This window comes from Poecile atricapillus, chromosome 5 (genome assembly GCF_030490865.1).
Source record: "Poecile atricapillus isolate bPoeAtr1 chromosome 5, bPoeAtr1.hap1, whole genome shotgun sequence".
Lineage (NCBI taxonomy): Eukaryota > Metazoa > Chordata > Aves > Passeriformes > Paridae > Poecile > Poecile atricapillus.
Window position 1 is genome coordinate 14,254,870 of NC_081253.1, and position 21,617 is coordinate 14,276,486.

At 38.0% G+C, this 21,617-nt stretch overlaps 1 protein-coding gene across 1 annotated transcript; it reads right to left on the minus strand.

The window, feature by feature from the left end:
- Positions 1–1,029: 1,029 nt before the first annotated feature.
- PECR (peroxisomal trans-2-enoyl-CoA reductase) lies at positions 1,030–21,613 on the minus strand. The gene is made up of 8 exons (XM_058839574.1): positions 21,459–21,613; positions 18,304–18,437; positions 10,723–10,888; positions 9,968–10,049; positions 8,339–8,435; positions 6,082–6,192; positions 5,389–5,500; positions 1,030–5,266 (listed from the first exon to the last, which is right to left on the minus strand). The coding sequence occupies exons 1-8, from the start codon at positions 21,574–21,576 to the stop codon at positions 5,178–5,180; spliced, it is 909 nt and encodes a 302-aa protein (XP_058695557.1). The 5' UTR covers positions 21,577–21,613; the 3' UTR covers positions 1,030–5,177.
- Positions 21,614–21,617: the final 4 nt, after the last annotated feature.

Consider the following 21,617-nt stretch of genomic DNA (forward strand, 5'->3'; position numbering starts at 1 on the left):
AACAGCCAAGAAAATGCTGACGTAATGCTCCTACACCATCAAGCAAAATCAATGAGCCACGGCTGCTTACACAGCTTTCAAAACACATCCAATGTTTCCCTTGCCTTAATGTTCCATTTCACAGCCATTTGTCAGTTTAGCATCTTGTAACTGGATTTAACTGATGGAGGAGGGGTTAGTTTATAGTTGGTTTTGAAGTCAAAGTTCTTTCAGTATAGAAGCAGCCAGCAAGGATTGTGGAAAATCATCCCACATTCCTCTGCCCATGTGATGCTTTGTATTGCTGCACAAACCCTGCCCAGCACAGAGCACAATCGTGAGAGTGCGTTGCAGAGGTGATTGTACATCCTGACAGGCATCGGTGCTATCATGCTGTAATCCTGAACTCAGAGCATCTTCAGTAGCAGGATAAACAGCTAAATATTGACTTTGAGATAAAAAATACCTATCAACACACAGGACCAGCATTTATGACACTGGCTTACACTGAGCTCAGCCCAAACCCAGGGGCATGGTTCTGGGACCGTGTGTCAAGCTACCAGAGCAAAATAAATATTACAGGAACAGTGTAATTGCCGATATGAAAAATAACAGTAAGAAATATCTGGCAGGAGTTGAAATAAAGTATATTGGTTATTTATCCATTCAATTCAAACCCTGTACAGATGACAGGTTGGGAGGTGTGGGAGTAGAAATGATAGAATAGGCACATCGCAGGATAGTGTACTCAAGCAATTGACTGAAATCTGGGAGAATGGCTCTCCCTGAGTTCCAGAATCAATACATCATTGCAATGAGAGGTTCTCACCTCCTATGTGTATTGCTTGAGGCTAACAAGTGTCTGTGTTAGTTAACACTAGAGCCACAGCTTCTGAACCCTTCAAAAAGGAACAGACCAGCCCCTTTTCAGAGTCGTGCCATCATTCTCCTTTTTCTCCCAAGTTTGCCTCCCCACCACTCTTTCCTATAGATGGCACCGTATTACCACGCTTTGAATGACATCCAGAAAAGGGTAAGTTAGTGATTAATTTAGTATATATTTTAACAAAGGAGGGGTTAACTGACAAAGGAACAAGCTGCTGGAGACAGAGCAGGTAACAGAAGTCAAAATGGCTTCTTCTAGGAACTGCAGTAGGGTAAAGCGTGTGATGCCAGGATGTTATAACATGATCCAGAATCTTTCCTCATCAGTAGGAGGACCAACAGTCTGTTTATAAACTTAAAACCAGCTCACATGCATTGAGCAAACAGCAGTATTATTTCAAACCTTTGTCTGCTATGCTCTTCTGCCTTCCCATGACAGAAGGAAACAAGTGCCTGCATCTTAGTACTTCTACCCAATACAAATGCACTACCACTGTAAGGTTGGTGTGAAAAGAAAGGGAGAGCAGGTATCTTGGGGAGGAGAGTCCTAAACCACTGCTGGGAGATTCATAAAAATGTTATATACACTAAGTGATGTTGGGCAGTAGTCCTGATAGGTTTGTCTGCTCCAACCCCACCAGTGAAGTTTATGAAGTAACTCATTTACCTGTAAGTCTTGGCTGTATTCAGTAATGCAGAATACAGACACTGTTGCCTTTACTAATAAGACAACTCCCCTAACACCTGCAGCACTCAGCCATTTAACACAAGGTTGCTATTTGAGATGCCAAGGGGAAACTTGGAGATGCTCATTAGAAGTATATGTAATTATACTATCTTGCAAAGAGCACACTTTCTTAAAGATTATATGGGATATTTTGTGTGACTGCTCAGAAGACTAAACACAGCCATAAATGCTTATAACAAGCAATGGTTGCCTCATATTTGTTCATTTACATCTTAAAGCAGACAAGGGACCTTACTGCAGAATGACACTGCACAGACTGTTCTCCTTTTAGCAAACATAACAACTGTTAGTCTTTAAAAATGAAGATTTCTACAACACAGACTTCATTTTACACTAAAGTAAACCCACAGAATAATCAGACTTCCCCTTATGTTAAATAAATACCCTGAATGAACAAAATTCTGCTTAACACAAAGAGAAATCTGTAAAACATAACACCAGTGCAGTTGACAGATATTTACAGAAGTTCTCCTTCATTGAATTACACTGCTGTCACAAATGTAAAGTTCTATGACACATATTCAGATATAACACCAGACAGTAACAGTTGGTAAGCACCTATTCATCCATCAAATGAATATCTGATAAGAATTAGGCAGAATAGGCAAGGCTTAGCCAGGTGTAAACACTAAAGCAACCAAAAAGAGCTTTTCTAACAGAATGGTAAATGTAACTGTCATTCTAATAGTCTTCTCTTTGCTTATTACAATTATACAGTGCAGTAAATGTTTAAGGTTCAGTGTTTGGTCAGTAAATCTCTGATTCTTCATGAGGTTCCTTAGCCCTTTTCTCACAGTTGCTTTTACCTTCCTTGTAAAATAAATCAAATTCTCTGTTCTCTGAACTCCAGATACCCCAATCATAAGGTCAAGGATGTTTTTGCTACCACACCCATTTCTTTTAACCTCTCAATGTCCTTTGATCATGGGTTGTTGGCATAGGAAGAGCTTTACTACCGTTGATATTATCTGCAGCACTACAGCAGACACCTGAAACATTCTTGCTGCCAGCTGACACAATACTGGGTTTCTGCAATGTGCTGCAAAACTTTCAAAATAATTTTATATCTACATAAAAATGGACCAAAGAGCCAAGACCAAAATAAAAGCTCTGTTCTGAGAATTAAACACTTCATGTAATCCATGGTGCAAGATAAAAAACAGAAAAACAAAAACCCCTATGAAATACAAATAAAAACAAAACAAAAATCCAAATAAAAAAAAAGAAAGGCTGTGATTATTTTTTACATTACAGCAAGGGAGTTACTATCCTAATATCTAAAAAATTGTGATAAACATTTCAATATTATGTACAGTAATCCTCAACTCATGGGGGAACCTTTGTATTATTACTGAGGGAAAAAAAAGAAAAAGCAAAGAAAAGCAGACAACACTGATATTTCCCCTTCTCCTTCTGAGGATGTATTTTCTCTATTTTTAAACCAGATTTACCCTTAGAGTATTCTGAGTATATTCTCCTATTGCACTAAGCTGAGCACATTACAGCTCCATGAATGCTGCCTGCTTCAACCTCCTGCCAGTTTAAAAAAAAAAAAAAAGCACACACCCTCTTCTAAAGAACTAACATCTTAGTACATCCATTGCTTTGCTGAAATTTGAAGAAGGCAAGGTCAAACTATATTCAGCACAAGCAGAAAGGTTTGTTATAGTTTTACATGTGAAGGAATTTATTACTTGCAGACTGAACCTGTCTCCCACATGGGAGAATGCTCACCTTTCTAATGTTCTCGTAAGTTCCTGAGGTTAATGATGAATTTCACCATCATTACATATAAAATTCCCCTCTTTATGAATATTCACACTATAGCACAGTAAAGAGGAAATCTGCAAGATTAAAAATTTATGGTCTCCAAGTTTGTACTTGGAAATCTTTTCTTTTTTACATAATCTTTCAGTGAACATTCGGGGGATATAACAGAAGTCATCAATTCACTTCCACTTCACTTTAAATCCACACTGCACATGTACCGTAGAAACTCACAGTCAAACATCAAGTAAGTTCCACAAGTCATGTTTTATTCATGTTTAACCTTCTTTTCCAGAAAGATGTTAAGAATGTTGAAAGAATGTGTTAATAAACGGAATAATTTCACTTGAATGCAATGGGCTAGACTTCTAGAGTTAGTTATCTAACAGGTGCATTTGCTTCCAGGAATCCTCTTGCTGAGCACCTTAAACTAATATTTTCAATAAACAAAAGATACCTTACACAAGAGGTGTGAAAAAATTAGCTTTATCTCTGTACTAATTTCTCACAGTCACATAAATGACTGTCCAGTTACTAAGGAAAGAGCATAAAGCAGAAAGAACACACTTGGTTGTGTGCTCAAATTCCTCCTCTCCCCCCAGAACTGGCATTCATTTCGTTTTCATGAAAAAGCAATCTACATGTACCTATATGAGGACACGTATTTTAATGAAAGACACAAAAATCAAACATCCATCAGACTCCTACATTCAGTCCAAAATGAAGTATTTAAAGTTCCTTTCTATAGCAGCAACTAGATTCCAGGAATTTCAGTTTTTATAGCAAACAAACACAGTCTTTAATATTTTTTATATTTTCACTAAAGTTAGCAGACATGGGAACATTTGCCTTAAAATGAATGAAAAATTTACAAATATAGCTTCTTCAAGGGATGTATTACAAGATTTCCAGTTTCTAAATGGCATCTCTTCATTGTTCACAAAAATCACATCTAAAGGCAGTAATGAACAAAATTAACATTGTAAGACAACACAGTATGGATAAAAGGTGTTTTAGCTGGCAGATGAAGAATTCCAAAGTTCTCATTTACTAGTGTAGCATACTGCAGAGAGCACTACAATATACACCACAGATTTTACATGCTAAATTGTTGAATCTATACTGTTTCTATCACTGTATTTATTGTCTGCTTATTCTGTTATCAAGTTGCAGCCAGCTTAACACCATTATGTCATTATATCTGCAAACAATTCAAAACGCTCCAAATATGATATGCCATATTTGTCTGAAACATTAATAACAGTATACCATCTTATTTTTATTTATTTTCAGATAAATACTTACACTACTTGGTCTTTAAAACCATTGTTGAACACTCAGTATGTGGGTGAACAGAAATACAACTAACACTTACCCAAGGGCTACTGATGCAACTAATAGAAAAAGATTTAAATTACCTTCTCCGCAAATTCATCAAGAACAGAAGGATTCCTAAACATTCCCTCTTGGCTACCTTCATTGCAAAATCAGTATTCCTTTTATTCACTTCTGGCTGGGATCTGGGATTCTTCATTACTTGATACCCATGCAAATGGATAGTTTGTCTTTTTGATCTTTTCCCTTCCCAAAAGATTGAATGTTTTCAGGGTGAGTGTTTACAGAGACGTACAATGTAAAGCCTTTCAAAAGTTTTAAATATAAACCAACAAAAAAATCAAGGCACTTAATGCAGTTACATATGAGGAAAAAAAAAAAATTACTGAGAATAATAAGGCTAAATCACAAAGTGACATTATCAGCAAGGCTGCAACTGGGAACAAGGTAAAATATCTTCATTTTACAGCTTTGGTTTGAACTCGCCAGAAAGAAGCTTTTTCAGCATTTCTGAATTTTTTCCTTCTGGTGGTGAGGGCCATCTGTCATGATCTAAGGAAAACAAACAGAAGAATGTACTTAGTTGCTTGAGAAACTAGACATCTTACTTTTGTGTCCTCCCGCTGCACAACTTCAGTCACTTAAAGGGCATTATTTTGTAGCCCATTTCTTACCGGGTATTTCTAGGGTATTGCTGTACAGACTCTGGCCACCATCCACAACCATGGTTATCCCAGTTATGAATGATGCAGCTGGAGACAGCAGGAAACATACTGCAGGAGAGATCTAGCAAAAGAACAATTTTAATCTTTCTTAAACTGCTGGGAATTATTCATGTCAAAGAAACTTGTGAAAACTTTTACAGATATAGTATAATTTTCTACTTAGTAATGAAAACTGTAACAGCCTTAAAGCCATTTTTCCAGCTGCAAACATCAGCATTTAACAGAGGAAAACCACTAAAATGTCACAAAGCACCATCAGATACCAAAAAAAACCAAAAAAAGGTTGATCAGTTTATCAAAGATGCACATTCTTGGTGGAAGAGAGCTAATTGCTTTTAAGATAAACTTTTTTTTACCCTTAATATTAATTCTTTCAGTCCTTCCTGCCAAAGTCAACTTCTTCAAGAAATGTTTACTTTCAAACACTTCAGCTGTAAGAGGCAGCTGAATTAAATTCTCTGTATAACAGTGACTACTGGTTAAGTCTCTCACTTGGCACAACCACACACTGCTACAAGCTTACTTCTTTTTAAATAGTCCATCACAGTGCAAAATTAAATCTTTTTGTTCTCCATATAATAAAGTGGTTTCAAAATAGAGACACAGAAGTAGGCATATCAGAAGCATTCTGAAATACATTACCTCCTCAGGAACAGCTGACCTCTTGGCAGGAACCTTTGGTATGCTCTTTAACCACATCATTACACCTTGTTCTCCATAGTTTGCAACAGCAGTTTCCGAAAATACCAGTCCCTATTTAAAAACAGCACAGTAAAACTTAAGTTCTCTTGCATACATTTAAACTGATCATTCTAAAATTGTGAAGTTGTCATTACTGATTTCCTGTGGGACTGAACTATCTAAAGAGCACTTGAATACAAGTTTTTGAATGTAATAGCATAGTATCATTTATACAAGAAGGTAATTTGGCTGCTAGCCACATCTCTGTTCAAGCACAATAATTCTGATTATTCCAATTCTCCGCTGTCACTTCAATAACAAAAAAAGTGGAGTATAAAAAAAACTCATGTCTGCTTTGAAATTACAAGCATTTCATGTTAAATTACAGCAGGAAACTACAAAGCCTCAAGAACAAGTTCTCAAAAGTTTTTTGTCATCTGTAGGAGCACTAGCCCAATTTCTTGTGAATTACAGAAGCAGATTTCAGTCAGAATTCTGAGTCTCCCTACTTAGCTGCTGTAGAAGCAGAAAAAGATGACTGTGTTTGCTCTGGTGACCACACAGTCCAACTTAGTTTTGAGAAGGAAGATGGCAATGTGAACACAGAGTTACATCCACCAGTTAGGACAGAACTTTTGGGACTCAAGTTTAAGTAAAATAGCAAAATTTGAATTCACTCATGAAGCATATACTGAGATTTTTAAGATACCTGTGTAACATATGTGAAACTATTTTTTTCAGAATGTACACCTCCCTCTCTATGTATCCATTCCCACAGGTTACTCTCCTCTCATAAAGCAGTAACAATTTTGTATTGTTACCACAGTAACAATACAAAATTGTATTGTCCACAAAGTATATTATTGTAACTAAAACATTGACTTTTGTTACCAGCATAGTAACAAAGCTAGCAAATACTTCTGAAAGAGCTGAAGCCCTGAAGAGTTTGCTTGTCAAAAACTTCTGACATGTGCTATAATATCTAATCAGCATGATTCATTAGGTAATTAGCATGCCTGAAAAGTATATTCACATAATAATGCTGTCTTAATTACTTACTTCCCCAAGACTTGATAAATCAGAAAAAACAAATAAACAGGAAATACAAGTCAGTAGAACTTAATATTTAACATGTCTACAGATTAATTTGGTCGCACAAAGGTTACATAAAAGCCTTTACCTGAATGATTAACATGCATCTGTCATTAAGCATTCTATGCTTTGCCAAACAAAGCCAGATGTTTTAGGACAAGAGGCACAACAGAATATACAGACATTCTACAAAAATAGTAGCAAGATTTTCCAAGGGATCAATTAAAGAAAAATGACACTTCACTTATGACACTCATTGTGAGATAAGTTAAATTCTGGCCGTAGAAGTAGCTGGACAAAGTTTATGTTTCCTCTTTTAATTTCAAGGGAGTAAATGTGCAAAATAAATTGTGGTTAAGAGAAAATTACAAGAGATCACACATACTCTAAAGTCAAGACTAGAGCTTCTATATAACTTCTGTATCTGCAGCACTACAAAACATAGCTGCTCTTTCTATACAGTTATTTAAAACAACTCTACCTGCTGTCTAATTCCTCAGAAATGTGGCAGGCATATTTTAGCTGACCTGTATAGTGGTTTCCTGTCTGCACAAATTTGATAAAAAAAATTAAAACACATATTTTTACATATAATTTCTCCGAGAGAAGGTACACTCCAACTACAGTCTCTTCATATACCTAAAGCTAAACTAACTTAACATATAGGAGACAAAGTAAAAGGTCTTATGTGAGACATACAGAGATTTTCAAAATAAATTTGTAAACATACATGAAAACCACCAGCATACCTGAACCTCAAACAGAAAAAGTTTCCTGAACTCAGAAGTAATGTATCCATTATTGAAACAGTAATTTTATGTCAAGGCTTTATAAGACAGGTCACCAACTCCTACCAGTATCATTTCATTTAGCTATAAAAAACTAAAAACCAAGTGTGCCAAATCAAGGCAGAAAGCAGAAGCAATTTTATCCCACATCCTCTGACTCATCATCCAAAAGTACAAAACACTGTCAAATGGTCCAAAGAACACAGTAAGAGTATTATAAATAAACAAATATATAAATAATCCACAAACAGTCACTGGTAATAAATTTAAAAATCCAAAAGCTCTAACTATGAACACATTAAATAGATAATTTTAATCAGCTCATTGCTATTACGTACAGGAGCAACGCTGTTGATTCTCACTCCACTGTGAGCCCATTCTAAAGCTAAAGTCTTGGTTAGGTTATTCACTGCAGCTCTTGCAGCTCCTGTGTGCCTATGGAGAAAAGAAAGCAAAGGAAGCATCTGTTCCCTTAGCTAAGGGTGTCCAGTGTTAATTCTACTGCAGCCTCACTAGGGTATTCAGAGTGGTTTTCTGTGGCTGGACAAGCATCTGGAAGAGAGAGACTCTCTAGTTTCTAAGATTGACCATACCTTCACTTTTCAAACAATCTATGCGGTGATTTCCTTTCATTGCTTGGAATACTTAAAATCTCTTTTCCAATGCAACATGGGGTCAGCTACACTCTACTGAAGGAGGAGGCTTATAAAAAGAGAAACAACTGAAGTTCAAACTGTGTAAAACTACCTGTAGCCTGCACAGGTAAAGCAACACTTGGAAGAACAGTGGTCTGAAAGATATATTTAAGTCTTCTGACAAACATGATTAAAATAAGTCACTATTCAAAAATTAGTGTAGGTGGATGGAGATAGAACCATGAGAGTCAGAGTGAACTCCTAAGCCCTGCTGCTGTAGGTAACTAGTCTGAAATTATTACAAGCTTGAATAAATGCAAACAAAATTACTGCAGTAATGAATTGTAGACATTTGTTGTCAGAGAAAATGAACAAATTTAGCTGCTTTAGCCTAGTGAAACAGACTAAGAGGAGATAGATGCAATAGCTTCTCAAATAAAGGGACTGAATAAGAAAAGCAAAAGACAACATAACTTATTCATATGTTTAGACCAGAAATAGATAACCTCCAGGCACACTCTGAGGAAACACGACAACTTTTATGGTCAAAATTAATACTTATAAAGAAGTCCTATCAGATGACTTTTGGCATGAGCGCTGGCTGGACTTGTAAAGGCATATCTTTTTCAACAGTGCATTTCTGCAAGAAGTTTCAACTCAATTTAATTTGGAAGTAGTTTTGTCTATCCATCTACATACAACGGTTACTCAGGTAAATTTTTCCACTGTTATTCAGAACTAGCTTGTTTTTCGTCTTAGTTCAACTCAAATTGAAACATTTTCAGCCTATTTGCCATGACAGTTGAACCAGATACCACAGTGAAGATACTCAAATAACTGTAGCTTCAGCACCACCATGTGGATCTCTGTATTTATTCTGTATTGTGAAGAACAAGCTAGTGAGAAAATATTCTGCTGTTCCTTAAAAAATGTTGGTTTTGAAACCATTCAAGCCTGAATGAGGACAAAGTGAAATAATGCAACACTTGCTCAAAATATATTTTTATATTTCTTCAACAGAAACTCCATTTCAAAGTCCAAAAAAAAAAAAAAAAAGCCAAACAAAGAAGCTATTTTGAATTAAAGCTTCACTGGCAAGTCTTGCTTCATAGTTTCTTACAAACAAGCAGAGAGAGACCAGAAATGCCATCTACTGGATTAGTAAGAGATCCCCACACATAAAGCCAAGTGATATTCTTGCTCTCTCTTGACCTAACTACTATATTTCTATACTCTGCTGCTGCCCAGTACACACTTTCCTGAAGTGCTTAGGAACAGTTAGTACTTCTGGGGGAAAAATATAGGAAAGTGTGAAAAGAAAATATATATTACGACATTCCAGGAAAGCCATTTCTCACGGCAGCAGTAATGTTGACAATGGCTCCTCCATGTTCCTGCATCCAGGCATTGTACACTGTATGAAGGAGGAAGATAACCTATAAATATCAGAAGAAATACATACAAATGAACTTGCCAACTGGAAACCAAATTTGGAGTCTTAACTGCAATCACACTACACATTTGTCATACTGGTTTAGAAAAACAATCTGCTGTTTGTACCACAGCTTTGCCAATCCAGAGGCGAAGCAGCGATGCAACAGGCATGGTCCAGATAAGGCTCAATGTTTGTAAAGAAGCATTTGATAGAAATCAAGATTTCATGTTTCCATGTAAATTACTTTAGTTTCCACATTCCAAATGCTAAGTGAGAATGACATACCATACTTAAATTTAAGCCTAAATTTATATCCCAGAAGAAAGTATTTTCCTATGTTATACACAGTGAATACAGGCCATGAAAGTGAAACAATTTTCCTACAGTCTTTTAAATGAGTATCCAAGTCAACTGACTTCCAAACCTGGCATTAACCATAAGATCACACTTGCCTAAATGTATGTTTGTATTTAGGAACAAATGTAATACAGCATTTAATGCAAAGCTTTGCATGAGATTCAAGAAAACAAATATCCACTGTCAGATAAGTGCATGAAAAGAAGAAGCTAGGGAAACTTTTCACTTCTTATCTTCTGGTATTTCTGTAAAAAACAAAATCAAATAAACATTAAGTTTAATGTTCAGACCTTACCTGCTTTGCAACAATAGAAGGTCCCTGTCAGATTTGTGTCTATCACGGCATTCCAGCCTTTTGCACGGATGGCTTCAGAAGGACTTGCAAATTGGCCCCCTCCATTATTCACCAGGAAGTCAATCTTCCCATGCAGACTCAGTGTAGACCTCACCAAAGCTTCTACCTGAAACAGTATTTGTTAGTGTAGTATGCTGATCAAGGTCTACACCAAATTTTCTTCTCAAACAGTATTTTCTCCCTCATGCCCTTTGCACAGAAAAAGAGGAGGTCCAGCCTTCAGAAGGGCTGTAAGATCAGTATGAAAGGTTTAGCCAGCCAAGAAGGACCAGGCTGTATCCATGTTTACTTAGGAAATTTTGCTGGAATGATGCAGGTGCTGCATAAAATACCAGCACCCAAAGAAGGGGATTTAATCTGCCAAGATTTGTAAAATCAAACAGTCACAAAAGCCCACTACATAAGACCTACTAAGAATCTCCTGATGTTTTTGAGAAGAGTGGGGGCATTCACATGTGGTCTGCAAAGAGTTCTATATAAGGTAGCTACTGTTATTTTTATCTGACCATACACCTGACCATTTTAAATAGAAAATGTAACTCATCTTGTGGAGTTTTATCACCCTTATCTAGAAGTTTAGTACATTCACAGCAGCTCTGACCTATGAATTGGTAATAGCCAGTGTTCTTACACAGAGCAAGAAGTTAATTACCCTACAAAACATGAAGTCTAAAAAATGCTGGAAATACATGTTAAAATGAGTATCCAAGTCAACTATCTTCTTTAACAAAAATATTATTGCAAGATAGTAATAAGAGCTCCATAGCAACAACTTAATAATTATCTCAAGAAACAGGACAATATGACTGTTTCCTGCTTACATCATCAATCATAACTAAATGCCATGCATCAGTTATTCCTACTCAAGCATGTATAAAAAGAAAATTTAGCATCTGTGGTCAGAGAAAAACACAGAACAAAAAAAAGCCCAGAAAACCAAACAGGTGGAAAAGTGATGCCAATCAAACAGATTGGGTTAGGGGAAGGATATCAATCAGCCTTTCTCTGTATTGAGTTAGAAGTAGAAAACATCAGAAAGAAAAAAGAAAGTGCAAGCAATGCATTATCTGTACATCACAATGAGTGTTACCAACCCAGTCTCATAAATAGCTGCCTTACATCTTTTATTGATAACAGCACAGGATGGTTTAACAGAATAGTATGGATCCTGAAAGGAAGCACCTCTTGAAAGAAAAAAACCCAAACCAAACATATAATGACTGAAAAACTAGTGCCTGTTGAGAAAAAATGCCTTAAGAAAATAATGTTGATACCTAAACTGAATCTTCAAATTCTGAATGTCATCTTATTCTTCACTTATTAGTCACTGCAGGTTGTGGGATGTGAGGAAAAAACCCAGAAAACCAAAACATCTGTGACAGCAGTCCCAAACTCTTAGCTTGCAAGAACAGCCATGCCACATGGGCATTATGGCTTTTACTTTTCTCTTGTTGTAAGCAAAGGAAAGTTATGTCTGGCTAGGCAGCAAAAGTTATGTTTTGCTCAGCAATATCAAACTCTTCTCCCTGTCAGTCTGAGAATTTCTATGTCACTGAAATATGGGCTCATTTATGGAACAGAAATGGTTACAGTACAAAGAAGATTTGAACAGACTAAGGCTATTCAGACTGTGGAAAGATGAGAGAGAGAGAGACAGAAGGAATAGTGCTAAGAATGGTAAAAAGAAAAGACAGAAGACAAATTAACAAGAAAAATCTGCTGAGAAGAGACATTAAAGCAAGTTTTCGAGCTGGACAAAATGTTATATGCTATAGCCTAGCAATTCAAAATGGTTCATATGTTACACTTAAGGAGCTGTTGTTGCTCCTACGTGCTGCACTATATTCTAAGGAAAAAAAAATTAAAAACCTAACAAAACCAAACATATATCAATTCTGCTTTCTGAAAACCAGGAAAGGCCAGAAGGCTCTCCAGTGACAGCTCAGATGGCTCCAACTGTAGTAATCTTCACAGAGTCTTCCATGCTGTAGAAAAAGCATCACTGCAGCACTTCTCCCAGTTACAGTAAACATGGTGACAGCAGACAGCAGCTCAGGAAGAAGGAGGGTCTAGTAGAACATATTTAAAGCACACTGACCACTAAAGAAGATTATTTTCTATTGCTGTAATTAAAAAATCCACTTCGAAATAACTTCTTAGAAAAGCTATTAAAGACTCTCTTTGGAAGCAAAGTAAAGCTGCATGAGGTAGTTCTACTAGTTTAGGACATTCTTCTGAAAAAGACAGAAAAGAACAAAACCAGGCACTTCAGACATAACCAGAAGATTGGAGCTCTGCAATAAGGAACTTTTGTGTGTGACTGCAACTTGGATGTATTATGCAGTACCACATATTCACAGATAACTGAGATGACAGTAGTCACTGACTCAGGGAAAAGGGACAAATGTCCACATGCATTCACAGGTCACCCTGAGTGAGTAAAACACACAGGCAAACAACCCACTACAGAATGTTACAGATTTGTGATTTGGTGGCTAGAACAAATAGGCATTCTGGCACAGTGGTAACACACAGCAGTAAATTTTCCCTGTGTTACTGCTGTGTTATTTAAAAGTACAACAACAGGAATCTCTTATCCACAACTACCCACCAAGCCACAGTCCTTCACTACAGGCTTCACACAGATAGGCATTAAGTATTTATAAACCAACTGGGCCTATGCTAAGCTATAAAGTTTATTGGAAAAGGTACTAGTGAACTCAGACACAAGGTATGTGCTAAGTAGCACTGTATTGAGTCTGTCTGAAGTTGCCTTGTTGATGCCCAAGTGACAGATTTTACCCTTGGGGTCTGTTCCAGCAGCAGGTTATGTTGCTGGAGTTCAAGTATGGAAAGGAGACACCATGAACAGAATTCTGAATCGCTGATTTCAAGAACAGCTGTGGCCTACCAGAAGTACAAGGTTTTATCTTCCACTTATCTAGACATGTAAGCTTCTACTTATCTAGGTTCCAGTTATATAAATGATTGTCCACAGAGAATAGGAAAAAAAGCTTTACAAGTATAAGGATTTAAAGAGTACAGCTGCCTGTCTCAAAACACTGTCAAGGCCACAGAAGGAACTTACCGTAAGATGATAAGCCACCAAATCAGGAACTTGAGAGAAGCACAGAAGGGAGGAATTTGCGACAGGAAAGCATTAATTCCAGGCCTAGCAGAGGTAAGATTGGGCTACCACATCTTGGTTAATGCGTGTGGACAAATGTGTGGACACTGTGGCAAACAGTGGGAAAGGAAGTAAGTGCTCACACACATCACCCCAAGTTATGGGAAAGGCACCTGTGACCATCCCATGAATATTGGGAACTTGGCCTGTATGAAGGTGGTACCCCCAGAAGACTGACAGGACACTGCTGTATCCATGTATTGTGACTACCATCAGCTTGGTCTCTGTCTCTCTCAGTCTCTCTCCCTCCCCTCCTCCCCTTAATTCAGGCATTCATTCCTCATGTCTTGTCCTTGTCAACAGATTTTGCTGTAGCTCAAAATTTAACACACAAAAAGAGATAAATAAAGATAGACATGCACACAGAGTTGTCTGGTTTGCATCTCACCAAGAGCAAACTGATCTGCTCTCAATACATTATGAGGGCAGTGCCAGGAAATATGCAAACAGTAAAAATCACTTCAGCTTCATAATTGCTAAGAAGCAACATCTATCACTATATACACTCCAAAACACAGGAAAAGAGAAGAGGTGCACAATCATTGCTCCAGGATAAGGTCCCATGATAGACTATAGAAATATATTCTGATGACAGAATAGAGAAACATCAGGTCCTCTTATCCCAGAACCCTCTACTCTGCTATATTTAAAAATAAAACATGTTTTTTGTCCTTTACAGAACACTGAGTGGAAAACTAGTCAAAAGTAGCAGCAAACTCATGACAAAAATAAGCCTGACAGGTTACACAGTGGTTGAAAATCCTCCATCAAGCAGGATTATTTCTTGTACATTAAACAAAAACTAGGCTTTACTAGAAAGCAAAAGCGCTGCTGAAGATGAAGATTTACAGACTTAAAAATATGAATTCATTAAGCTATCCCCATGATATTTGCCATCAAGCTTCTGCAGCAATTAATTCACTGCATCTTCTCTGCCTCTTCCTAGGCCAGAAAGAGCTCTAACAAACATCATGGACTACATGATGAGGGATGAACCTTTTAATGCTTGAATTTCAGAGATCAAAACTACAGGCATGAACCATGTCATCTTCAAAGCAAAGTTACTTTAAGATTTGCTGTAGGAGGCAAAAAATAATCTTCTGGCAATTTGAAAGCACCTTCATCTTTCTTAAATTTTCCCTATTCAAAGTCCCTCCCTCCAATTTATAAAATTCAAACCTAGACAAGATTTATAGAGGCCTTCAGAAAAATGCAGAACAATTCATAGAGAAGGGGGGACAAAAAAAATGGCATTCCATAATAAGAACAAATGGGTTGTTCCTACAGGTGATCAGGGTGGCTTCCTTTAAAACAGAGATTTACTCTTAGAAATACTTCAGTGACGTGTCAGAAAGAATAATATATTAAATGAATTATGTAGTTCTTCAGGAAACTTCCTGGGCTTTGAAGTTTGTGATAGATCACTTCTGACATCTAGGGGAGCTTGAACTCCTAAGTTTTTTTCTCTTGTTGAAACATTTATGATGTTTTTCTCCTGCACATGTTCTTTGGTACCTGGTATAAGAGCTATAGTAGAAGGAGGATATAGACTCACACGGAATTCTTCCAGAGGCTGTTCCTCTCTACCCAACAATGTGCTCCCATGATTTCTGAGGTAAATACTCTTCACTCATACTAAGCTGAAAGCAAACAATGAGTTGCAATGTTACTAATGAGTAGCACACAAAGCCCACACAGTTGTAACCAGTCTCATTTCTTTTGTGAGGCAAGCCAAAAGTTTACATGCCCTTTCATCCCCTCTTCCACTGTAACAGGAAGCTCTTCCTGTATTTGTGAAAATACTGAAGTGAGTTATATTACTGTGTTACCTCTACTCAATATGTGCCTCCTAGGCTAGAAAAGTCTTTTACGACATCTTTTACTGATTCCTGTTCCTATGACTCCAAGTCCCAGGCACTATATTTTAAGTTAGGAATGGAGTAGGTTTTGAAAGTGGATGTACAATACTCTTTGAATTGTAGTAAAGTCCCCAAAAGTAATTTTCCTCTAGTTTCAACAAGGCAAGCAAGTGCAAATTAGGAAAAATGTACTTTTAACCATTGCTGCTCTAGGAAACATAACAAATAAGCAATAGTAAGCAGTGGGATGTGGAAAACCTGCCATACATCCCAGTTCTGATAGTTTTTAGCAGTGTAAGTTAACAATTGTTAATTTATCTAGTTTCAACTTGCAAACCAAAGTAGCTAAATGTAAGGAAGTGCTATCCTCACTACAAATTTAAGAGCTGAAATCACAAATTTCTGGTCCAACAGTAAATTTAGAAATTAAGTAACACATGGCTAGGACTTAGCAATCTTTGAGAATCTCAGCATTAACAGAAAAAACAGAGCCAGAACAGCACAAACTAAAGGGCAAAAATAACAGGATGTCTCTAACCAATAAAAAAATCAGGCCTTGGAGATGGGCATCTGCAATGGAGAAATATTTAACAGGTACACAAGTTCTTATGTTAACATGCAACAGAAATTGCATTCCTTATTCAGATCATCAGCCAAAAGCCCATGAAATCTTCACAGCAATTTTTTTCTAAATAGGACTTCAAGAGAAATAAGTAAGAGCAGTTGGAGAACTGAAGTGAGTCAAACTATAAGACTAAATCAATAACTGAAAAGTTCAAGACTAGAGTTTAATCTGCCTCTTTCCTCTGAAGCCTTTCTTCAATAGAAACATACTTGAAAGGATATTGTTTAAAGAGAACTTCCACTGACAGGAGACATCCAATAGAAATTTTACTAATATCATATAAAAAGTTCTAGGAAGGTTCTGGTGTGTCTGTAAATGGGTAGAGTTTAAAACTAAACTGGAAACAGGACAATTCTGTGATAAAACTGCAAGGTAATAGCAAAGACAGAAGTTTCTTCAAGTATCAGTATGACTACCCATAATACAGAATAATGCCTAAACACTTTACACAGCATTATAAAGAAGGCTTGAAAAGCACCTTCGAAAATTTCCAAAGCCTCTTAAGCCTGTTTTGTCAAATAGGTATTTAGCCACACTTAAAAAGGAAACAAAGAAAGAATGCAAGTTTTGTGGAGAGTACCTCATTTCTCCATCCAAGCAAGCCCCAAACCATCTCCCAGAATGCTGCAGTTCCCACTAATCAATTTCAGACTGATACAGATTCACCTGCAGAAGGTTATTAAGCATGCCAGAGCACTTTCTGTGAGAAACAGACCTGCAAAAAAGCTTAAACCCTTTTTCCCTCTTTACCTCATTTCCTTCCTGTAGCTTTAATCACGCAAGTAGCCCTCTGACATCTGCCATAACCTATTATGTTGCACTGCTAATGCCAGTAAACACACACCTAAAATTCACTGGTAGGTGAAGTGACATGCTGCACAGCCCCAGGGTTCACATCCTTTAGGAGAGAAATTCTGAGTAGATCACTATAAATATTTTATGGCACGAACTGTTCCACAAGGGAAGAATCTTTATTTTTATTTGTTTTATGGCTATGTAATAGGATATTTACAGAATCTTCATAGCTATTGAAGGTCATTAATATTTAGGTTAAGACAGACTTGGGGAGGTTTATAAAAATGTAGTAATCAGTGGTTAGTGGAAGATTTTCTAGCTGTCTTAAAAAAGTTCAAAATTCAACCTGAAGTTGGACTTTTAAATATTTAATTACAGAGATGAAAAAATTAGGAGTTGCATGCAGGCTTCTGAAGAACCTGGATTACGTATTTTTGCTCTTGATCTTCCATTTTTTGTAATATGAAGAAAAAATTTAAAAATCAACTTGAATAGTAAGAGAGTTCACAATGAGACATACCTTAAACTGTAACCAAAATTTCTGACATGGCTAAAATATTATATATCTGTGGGGTTTTTTGGCTTTACTACAAGCCAAACTGACAATGCAAGGTACTTGTGTCAAGTCACAGGCATTCAGATTCCATGCTATGCCTTCCTGTTTGAAGGAACTATTCTGAGATCTCCATCTTCACAAGTTAACACCCCCTCACTTCTGTCATAGCAATGTGACAAAGAATCATGTTAAGTGGGCTCTGGCTTGCTGTAGATCATGCCAGTTCCAAGACCTGTGTCTCCCAGAAATATCTGAAATATGTAAGCATGGTCAGAAAAATATTTGCCAATATTTACAAATGCTTTTTTGCTTAGATGGCTAACAAATGTCTTCCCTTGGGAAGCACATCTATCCAGATCAATTTAACCAAGCTTTTCTCCACCTCTTCCCTGATCTAAGCTACTTTTGAGAAGCCCAGAAATCTTTAGAGATCTGAACATTTATATACATGACATGCTTTTGATATGTTAAGAACAAGAACAAGATTGCTAATCTTTACCTCTTCTTCTTTGCGGATATTGCACTGTATGGGAGTCACTTGGGCAGGACTCATGGAAGCAAATCTATTATTCAGCTCTTCTGCAGCAGCTTTTAATCGGTCGAATTTACGAGAGGCAATAACAACACTGCAACCTGTAGAGACAAAATGAAACATCCATCAGCTAACACTATTATGCTATTTTTTTAGCAACATCATGGAGGTATCTTGTAGGATGTGCATTTATTAGTCACTGACTAGAAAATACAGTGTTGAAGTTCTTGCAAAAGAGAGAAATGACTGATGTCAGGTGCTTCTTAGCAATAAGATCCCTCTGTGCCAGGAAAAGAGCAATTAAAAAAAATGTCCCCAAGGTTTCCTTTCCTTCCTGCAAAAGGGAAGATAGCCTGTGAGTTGCAGAGTCAGCAAAGCAGCTTTCAGACATCACTTCTGCTGCTTCTGCTCACAGCTGCCTCATTTATCAATTAAGTGATTTAACGATGTTTCAGCAGGTCTTGATTACAAAAAATGCTTGCTCTTAAAACCACAAAAATAATCTTCCTGTACAACTGGCTGTAATTTTGACTAGCAGTGAGTAAATGTAATGGTCTGCTTTTTAACTCTGCAGAGGCTGAAGGAAAGGATAATAGCCTCACAAGATTAATCCCTATCTGCAGTCTACAGACAGTGGGAACAGAGCCCTCCCTGTGGCACTGCAGAATCCTAGCTGCAGAAATGAGAGAAAAAAAAATAAGGCAGTGCCTTTTTTTTTTCAGCGTTTGGAGGCAGAAGGACTCATTCTATGGAGAAAAAACAATGCAGTTGCCAAATTTAAGTCAAGCACTCACACTACAACCAGTCTAATTTCTTCTGTCACACCAATGGACTCAGGACAGCTTTGAGGCTTCAGCAATTGCTACTACATAGACTAAACCAAAGGACACCAAATTAATTCCTAGTGCAGATCCAGCAAGCGTGCAATTTCATGTAATGGATAAGCAAATTACTAGGCAAGGAGGTCTTGCTCCCAGTTTGCTCCTTCTATAATCTTAGCATTTCAGCAGAAGTAATCCTTTCTTCATTCAGGTCTACTGCTCATCTGCTTTAATTTAAACCATCCTCAACCAGCCAAAAAATGGAAAATGTTAACATCTTGCCAGGTGTGGGGGTATTTTCCACCCTCTGTTGCAGAGTGGAATTTGGCCTCTCATGTGATCAAGCAAACATCAGAATCAACTCAAAATAACTAGTGGGAGGAAAGAGCAGCAAGCTGTTCATTTGGCTCAGGCTGGCTTGTGGAACTATATATTTTAAAAAATATTAAAAAGAGAGGAGTTTCCTTCTTCCAAAGGGAAGCATTTCAGCTGCATATCCTTAGGAAAAGGAACTTCACCTTTTATTAGTTGCCATCTTAAAACAACATATATAAAGACAGTGGTCTCTGAGGTCTCCTAATTTTCTTAAAATTAAGAACTCCAGTCACTTCCACAACCACCTAACACAAAGTTTGTAAAATGCCACACACAATTGCCAAGTAACACAAAATATTGAATTACAGTAGCCCAGCTGCATTTACCAACTTAAGTGTTTATTAATACACACACTGATATAGAATAAGGTCCAGTAAAAGACTATCTTTTTGCTAAACATACTAATTGGGAGAGGGCGAGATTCTAATAATGGAAGAGCACTTGGTACATACTGTGCAAGCAGACACTACATCACTTAATTTTCTTCACAAAGAATGACCAGACCATTTCCTGATAGGGTCAGGGAAAAGGGCACAAGTTTGCAGATAAAAGGTTTAAATTTTCCTGGAAGACCTCAAAGGAGACTGGTTATATAAACAATGTATATCATGACTGCTATTATCTGTTACTGCTCCTATGCCTGTAAGAACCAGCCCCCCTTACCTGAAGTGCAGGATATACATGAAAACAGTTCCTGATCATTATCTTGTCAGGAGTAACCAGTAAATATACAGGCAATGAGGATTACTCAGTCAGTCTTAAGTCCTGTATAGGGCTTTCTTCATTTTTTCTCATGTGCTTTGTATAGATTTGTTTTCTATTGTGCTCTATTTAGGCTGTTACAGACACACTTTTGTTGTATTTTACTTGATAAAAACAGCAAAGATCAAATTAAGCACAATTTTAAGGTAATGGGTTAACATCACAAACCAACAGTGTGATGATGCTTAAAAAGCACCTCTTTAAAGCAGCATGTAAGGACACCTGAAAAAAAAATACTTAGCTCTCCAGTAATACAAAGGTAACCGACCTAATCCTCCATTCAGTTCCACAAAGCTAGTGGAAAGCTGCAGCACAAAGACCACGAGAGGCAGAGATGTCTCCCAGCACAGTCTTAACAAAGAAAGCTCTTTACTATGCAGTGCAGTAGTGCGCATTCCAACAATGCAAACCACGGCAGTGTGATACTGAGAGGGGTAACACGAGAGCTGGTATTCTGAAGGCGCTGAATCTAATCATGACAATAAACTAAAATAAACTAGCCAAACCCAGTCTGATGCCAATGATCCCCGGCACTGATGTTGAAATCTGCAGGAAAGGTGTTGCAAAGTGGATGTAGGAGCCATTTCTACCTCTCCTGGTCTCAGGCGAGAAAGTCAGGAGACTGCCTTTCACTCTAGGTTTTACCGCTTCTCTGTATTCAGCGTGGAAAGAAAACCTACGCCGTGCATCGTTAAGATGTTCTTCAATCTCCAGAAGCTCCTGAAATCGCAGACACTGTCTTTAACATGTTATTGTGCGGGCAGCAGTTCCAGGATACTGCTCTGTAAGGATCAAGGTTCAACAACCTCGTAAATTCTCCAGTTAAAGCAGTATGAGAACTCACTGAAGGGAGAGTCTGAGAGAAAGGGTCCTGGTTTAACGTAACCTCACTGACCTCTGTGTTTAAAATAGCGATTGTTTTGTGGGCCAAAAGGCACCGTCCCACATCAACCTCACCTCGAACCCCTTGCTATTCACCGACCCTATCACAATGTCCCACACACGGGCTCCTCGCACCCCGTCCCCGAGCGCCGTCAGCTCCCAAGACACAACACAAGCCCGCGGGCACTCCCTGACGGCCCCTCAAACTCCGTCCGCCCTCCCCACATCCTCCTCGCCTCGCTGCCCCACCGGGGCTTCCTGCGGAGCCCGCTCCGCGCCCACCTAGCGACAGCAGGTCGGCGGCGATGGCCTTGCCGATGCCGGTGCCGCCGCCGGTGACGATGGCGACCCGCCCGCGGAACAGCCCCGCCGCCAGCAGCCCGCGCCCCGCCGCCGCCATCTTCCCCCTCCCTGCCTCCTTCCCTGCCCGCCTCAGCCGCG

Coding starts and splice junctions, on each gene's coding strand:
- PECR (XM_058839574.1), bottom strand. CDS start 21,576: ATGGCGGCGGCGGGGCGCGGGCTGCTGGCGGCGGGGCTGTTCCGCGGG. Junction 18,438..21,458: donor CGCCGACCTGCTGTCGCTAG/GTGGGCGCGGAG, acceptor TTGTCTCTACAG/GTTGCAGTGTTGTTATTGCC. Junction 10,889..18,303: donor ATATCCGCAAAGAAGAAGAG/GTAAAGATTAGC, acceptor ATACTGTTTCAG/GTAGAAGCTTTGGTGAGGTC.